Source organism: Opisthorchis viverrini, assembly GCF_000715545.1.
Source record: "Opisthorchis viverrini unplaced genomic scaffold opera_v5_182, whole genome shotgun sequence".
In the NCBI taxonomy this organism is placed as follows: domain Eukaryota; kingdom Metazoa; phylum Platyhelminthes; class Trematoda; order Opisthorchiida; family Opisthorchiidae; genus Opisthorchis; species Opisthorchis viverrini.
Window position 1 is genome coordinate 5015 of NW_008751838.1, and position 7172 is coordinate 12186.

The 7172-nt window shown below is 45.8% G+C and overlaps 1 protein-coding gene across 1 annotated transcript in view; it reads right to left on the bottom strand.

The window, feature by feature from the left end:
• Positions 1–7172, bottom strand: part of T265_14356 (hypothetical protein) — a gene marked incomplete at both ends in the record, with an annotated part of 22734 nt that overhangs the window by 3518 nt on the left and 12044 nt on the right. Inside the window, 2 exons of the mRNA XM_009173296.1 lie at positions 1261–1434; positions 4313–4625. Coding sequence (XP_009171560.1) covers positions 1261–1434; positions 4313–4625 — 487 coding nt within the window. The remainder of the gene's footprint in view (positions 1–1260; positions 1435–4312; positions 4626–7172) is intronic.

Sequence of the window (7172 nt, forward strand, 5' to 3'; positions counted from 1 at the left end):
ATTTATTTATTTATTTATCTATTTATTATTCATTTGTTCGCAAACAGAATGAGATAGTCAGGCATGAGCAACTGAGATCAAGTGTAAACAATAGACTGTTTCCTTGGATGCATACGGCTGGGAAAACAATGTTGCGTAAATAATTCGTTACGACGTGCAATCATCAGTAAAAAGTTGTATCCACTAATCAGCTGCTTCGAACACCTGAAGAGAACAATTATGCCGTACAAAGAGGGTACAAGGCCCATATTGTCGCTGTATGAAGGGCTAAACTAAATGAGCGTTATTTGGTCTGTCATTCAGGTTTTCTTGACTTGTGTTGATCATTTGAATGAATTCATGAAGACATCCACAACCATGTCCAACTGCTTTTAGTTTAACAAAGCTGTTTTCCGATATTGTCGCCTTATTTTCAGGTAACCCAACAAAGGTGGACCAGGATAAACAAGACAAGAGAGTGCCGACAGAGGAGGGCATTCCCCACACACATGTTCCTACCAACTTATCACATGCAGAAAACTGCACACTACTTCAGCAATTTCGAACTGATTTAGGTCCAGGCATGCTTAGCCATGGTTCCAAGTGGCAGTTCATGACTGTCAGCACACAGAAAGATGACCGTTCAGCTGTAGCACCCTTCCGGTGCCTAGCTGCCATGCCACCCAAAGGAAATACAAGGGCTGGTCACCAAAGCCTAGACAGAAGAAGTCGAGAGTCAGTGGTTGGGTTCGAACGAACCACCTTCGGCGAATCCGCACCCTAACCAACTGCCAGGTTGTTTGGCTATCACGCATGGATCACAGACTAAGCCCCGACCATATCAGTGAACAACCAGTTACATAGAGTGCTTTAAACAAAGAAAAACATTGTTCCACTGTGGACAGTATATTATCCTACCGGGCTGTTAGCATATTACAAGGATGGTGACCGCGTGATCCTCAATGCGCCTGGTTGGTGCACTACAAGACAAGGCTGCCAACCGATGACAGTGGCGTTCTTGTTGTCAGTTTCTATCCAGATCACCCGAGTGAGTGTCTGGAGGTATAGGCACCTCGGAATGATTGTGGTAAGCTAGTACTGAGTCCCTTCATCGTCCACCCTTACTCTTTTCTTTACAATAAGGCTTTCAAATAAATCATGGTTGTATGGTAGTGAAGCATCGGTGTTGAACACTGATGTCATGCTGTCGATAAAGATGATGATGATGATGACGATACACATTACGCTGATCAGCTGACAGGTGGAAAACCTTGAACTTACCATTGTGCCTCGATAGTGCTTCACTGCCCCTTTGCCCGGCTGGTCTTCAGCCACGAGGTCGGTAAAAATCCATCCTACCGGTTGCAGACCAAGCCTCTTGGTGACCTCAGCGACATGATCAGGCAATAATGCATCTAACGGGGCTGTCAATTTAACCGAACGCGTTGTGGACTCCTAAGACAGAAGGAAAACAAAGAGTGGGGGAATATTGCGTAGACGGAGAATGCACACAGAGGAAGAAAAAGCCTCACTCCAACAAACAGGAGGCTACCGATCACAGAAAGAAATCGTTCAGCTGCAGCACCCTTTTGGTGCCTAACTGCCATGCCACCAGACAACTGCACGAGGACTGGGGTACTGCCAGGTTGCACAAGCCTAGACAGAGGAAGTCGAGAGGCAGAGGTTGGGTTCGAACCACGGACCATCCTGCCAGTAAATTAGCGATCTGACCACTTGGGCCATCTCGCCCCCGATCACAGGGACTCCATCCTAGTCCAAAAGTTGGTGAATACTCTACGGATTGTCACATGATCACAGCAATCTAATTGTCCGGCTGCACAGGTAGTTACAATGAAAACCGCAGAGGCCTTCCATCAGTGTCTCTCTCGGTAAGGAGAAATGGAATAAAAGAAGACAATTTTATCGGACCGTGTCAATGCAATCTGCACAAACAGCGAGCGGCACTGAAAACTAAACTGTCCTCCTGATATACACCTGTTCTGTTGAAGCTAGCTGAGCAAAATCCAATTGAATCATGTTAGATTTGAGTTTAACATCAGCACTAATTAGGACAGCGGCATAAAGGAAACTACTCACAAGGTTGGTGAAAACCCTTCGACAGTCCACGACCGGTTTCGCTCTTCTTGGGGCTAACCAGGTAGGCGCAGTCCCCGAGTTTCCGTCAAACTTATGTTCTACTTGAACAGCGGCAGCTTCAAGCCAATCAGTTCTCCTTTGATCAGCTCTCTCCCAAAAAGTTTACAGCTTTCAAAATGTCGACAACTTAATTTTCCGAGGATATAGATCTACATTTTCCATTTTCCAGCTTGTGAATCGTCTATACAAAAAAACGAGCTTGCCCCCCTGTGTTGGTGTTAGGCGGAATTCCACACTCTCTCCTTACCGCTCACAATCAGGTGCTACTACAGCCGAGAAGTCCATCCCACGCAAGATTGGCCAAGAATTCGGGACGCTTGCTGGTCCGGCATCAAGACGGGGTCCGATTGGTCTAAAGTCTGAACCCAACAGACAATCATGACCCAATATTGGCCAAATGCCGGTTGCCAATGGCGCATCCAGAACGCGTCAGAAATTCCAAAAAGTTATAACCATTTACGCTATATATACGAAGCGCTTTACAAATGTTCTTGACTTTGTTTTGAGCATTAATAGACCTTGTGCATCTTTGGTGGTTGTTTTGACGTGAACGCTAGCTTGGGAGGCTCAGATCGAGAACTAAGCTGAGAAAAACACCGTTACTCATTTCATGTTTCTTAATGGGTCTCTTATCATTGAAGGATATTTGGAATATGTATATTCCCAGTTGTTTCATCTCCATATCACCTTCGGCTTGAGGCAAACATATTACGAGCAAAAGTAGTGAGGAGAGGACTTTCGGGTCTAGCAAGTTTCGTTTTTCATGCGTTACCAGACCACAGGTCGTTTCGACTGCGTCAATCATCCTCACAGCTTTCGCGTTCTCGAGCCCCCTCCCCATTCTGCGCCCAGCCAACTTCCACTTTTATTCACAAACGGAGCTGTCATCCGCTTCAGAACTACGCCGATGGACCCACGCACTTTGGGGTCAACGCCATGGTCGAGGGTATAAATGACTCGCTCACTCTACCATAACTGTGTAGTTGTACGTCCGTGAAGTTTTAAAAACGGGTCGAACCATCGAGTTCAGTGCAGCATAGAACAGCTTCTATAGGTCTGGCATCGAAATGTTGACAGCATCTCGGGGATTGCGCCAACTTGAAGATCACAAAGAAAAGAGAAACCGGTGGACTGTCAAAAATATTTCAGCAACCTTATGAGTAGTGTGTTTCGTCTATACGACGTATTGGGATATCTAGAACATCGGAACAACGGAAACATCAGAAGGCCTGGTGCAGCACATTCCGCTGAGTAAGAATATCATAAACAAGAGATTCAGCTGGGTTCCAGGTGGTGTCCCGTCAAAACCAAATTGGTATGCAGATGAGTGTATAAGTCGAGTGATTGAAAATGCATGTCTGGTCCAAACCATTTCGTTGCCTAGCTGTCATGTCCCCGAAAGAGGCACAGAGGCTGGGGTATCGCCAGGTTGTCTAAGCCTCACCACTAACACTATCATCAGCTGTATAAAACCGCGTACTAGTTGTACACTGGTTACAACTGACACAGTTCCCTTCGCCGGTGATTCGGGGAGGTGGGTAGATGGCTGTGCATTGTAGGCAGTAGCCGATATGATTGATGCGTACACACTGGGGTATCAGTAGACTTTCCAATGGGATTGGGAGTGGAGCTATGCATTGAAGCTAACTGCTTGGATACATGAAGGCTGTTGACAAAAAGACTGGGCCTTGTCTGAAAACGTCTCCAAATATTGGTGTGCCGCCTCGGGGTCCCCGTCAAGGGAGCAAGCAACGATCAGCGCAGCTGAGTTTGCAGGTCATGGCTTCCATACTTCGCTCGATTGCTTCCACATTTCGCGTGGTTGTGCTCTTCGAAGAAGTCGGCCAAATGACATACGTAAGACGTAAGCAGTGCTACCTAAGCACTGCGATCAGTTAATCCATCGACGGCAAGTTATTTCTTCCAAAAACCTAGACAGAAGCAGTCAAGATCCTGGAGTGAGCTCGCACCTTATCCGCTGATCTAGCCTAAGCTCAAACGATATGACGCGCTAACAGCAACAGTGATAATGATAATGAGAGAATGATTGTAAGACATAAAGAACTAGCAGTGATTTGTAGGGGATCAAGAAGCAATATGAACAATGACACCTGATGCAGTCTAAGATACCTCAGACAGAATTTAGCAGGAAAACAATGAACGGATGGCGTATTACCTGAAGTGGTTCGTAGATAGCCGCAACCACTGCCTTGATTGCTAATGGAGGGGATCCGGCGGTGTCGAAATGGGCATAACGACCCAAGAGGATACCGATTCGTTGCTCACCAGTCTGCCGCCAGTAGTCCAGGAAGGTTTCCATCAACTGTCCGTTCTCAAACTGCACGTAGTCCACGTGACGATAGGGCTGGATTTCTAAAGTGACTGGGTTCGGTTGACACTTGGTACAAATCCCTTCGGGCCAAGGTGGGTGACCTTGACACCCGGACCGCACTTTGCAGCTAAGATTTTCCAGGGTTACATATTTGCCCCTGGATGGGTGTGAGAGAAACAGGATAACGAATGAAATGCAGAATGGATAGATTGGGAAGGATCGAGTGCGAATCTGGAATAGATGCGGTTGTAAACATTCCGCGCGACCTGGGAAATTTGTACGTTCTGTCCAGCATATCTTAAACTAGGATAGGCATAGCCAATGGCATGTGAATGAAGTATCACGATGAGTAAAACTTGCACGATATGAGGTACTGTGCGAATAACCACCGAGCGAATAGCTCCAGAAACAGGAAAAGAACCACTTGTGTGCTTCTTTACGGTCCAAGACGAAGATTGCCTTGGAAAGAATAGTGCCAATTATTAATTAATTAATCAACCAATTAATTAATTAATTAATTAATTAATTATTAATATTAGTTATATTAATTACGGTATTCTGCAGGAGCTCGAGATAGGTCAATGGTTAAAGTTCGACCAGAAAGTTCATGGCTCGAACCAAACCCAAGCACCCCAACCGCTTTTGTCAAGGTTTGGACAAACTGGCAGTATCTCAGTCAAGCTGCTTTCTTCTGGCGGAATCTTCGAAAAAAACCGTTCAGCAGTAACATCCTTTCGGTGTTATCCGAAGGAAGCAAAAGGGATGGGATACTGCCAGGTTCCCCATGCCTAGATAGATGCAGATGGAGATGCAGAGGTCGAGTTCGAACTACGGACCATCCAAAGGTGAACGACTAAAAAGTCCTTGCACATGATCACCAGCAATAGTGAACGCCCGTGGGACCTGGTAGGTGTTCGCTGTTTGGAGTATATTGCTGCGACTCGACTTTAACATGAAGAATGGAAAGATGAAAGATAGAAAGAAACCTCTGCATAAAACCCAAGCCATAACATGGGAGCCAGAAAGTCAAAAACCAGGGTAACCATTAGGACCACGTATAAACATAACAGCGAAGAGCGAGGAAAAATGCTGATCGTCTGGCATCCCGGAAGGGACAACGAAGGAGTTACGGACGGATTCAAACGACCGCCAGTCCAACCAAGATCTCGCACTACTTCCTACCAATTCCTATCAAATTTTTCGTCGCCAAAGGTTGCGCTTATTTTGAACCGTAACAGATAAGACCTTATCGGTACTGGAAATTACTTTAGTTACGTTTCTAGTGGAAATTTTGGAAGCGAGATGGCTCAGTGGTTAAAATGAGAACTTACTGACCGGAAGGTCTGTGGTTCAAACCCGACATCTGCCTCTCGATCTCTCCTGTCTAGGCTTGGGTAAACTTATAGTATCCTAGCTCTCATGCTTCCTTCTGGTGGCATGGCAGCTAGGCACCCAAAAGGTGTTACAGCTGAACTATTTTTAGTAGAAACTTTATTGAAACGCTCCAGTGATCACCATGAGATCCACCCTGCCTTTTAGCTCAACCATCGGAGTGTTATGTACTGAATAAGAGACATTCAAGCTCTCATTTCTACCCAACTTTCGCAAGGATGCTTTATCGGGACGATTGCTTGGGTCTACACGACAAAAGTGAAATCCCCTTCGGATGCCACCGGGGCACTTCAAACCTCTGCAGTCTATTGGCTGCTAAAATCTAGTCAACCGCAAGCCAACAGGAACAAAGTTACAATGCTTGTATTCCTCGAAAACAGTCCCATTTGGGTTCAAGTAGAACATAAGGTTGACGGAAACTCGGGGACTGCGCACACCTGATGAGCCCCAAGAAGGGCGAAACCGGTCGTGGGCTGTTGAAGAATTTTCAGCAACCTTGTGAGTAGTCTCCTTTATGAAAAGTTACGATGCCCTTCTCCGGTGAACGAACGATTCCTACAACTTGAAGCTGACCAGTTGTTGAAAGAGGACTTATCGAACCTTCGACCTCCCCTTGAATGACACAGGTAGTCAAAAGGGCAATAGTGAGTGGCTACACTCAAACCGTCAATCGACTCACCTATCCAGATGCGCATCACCTGCCAATACTGGATAAAATAGTTGAAAATATATGACGCTACGGAGCGTATTGTATTCTAAACCTCAAGAGCGCCTATCAATGAAATCTGATAGCCGAGAAGGAAAGTGTACACCACTACCGAGGCTTGGGGTACACTCTTCCATTTTCGCCGCATCCCATTTGGTGCGACTAAGAACGTTTTATGTATTCAGCGCACAACAGAATAGTAGTAACGAATCTGTTCCTATTAGATGTCCCGGTTTGTGAACGAAACAACGCAGGACAAGACCGTGATATGTACTCATATCCGAGCACTCTGTCAAACCATAACCCGTTGTAGAGAAAATGGAACTTGTGATGTACGATCTGCAGTATGTCCATACTGTTCACGCCGCTAGGCATCGGAAGGGTGTTACGACAGCTAAACCAAAAACCTGATACAAAATACGGAAAACGGTATTGTGTTCTAGGTATGATATCCGATTATAAAGTATTCCAGCACCTCCAATGTTTGCACATTTAACTTATCAAGCCCATAAACTAATATAAATGACGTCTAGGCAACGTTCTTTGAGTGCCCAACTTTCAGACCGCCATAGAGAGGGACAAGGGCTAGGGTACTGCCAGGTTGCC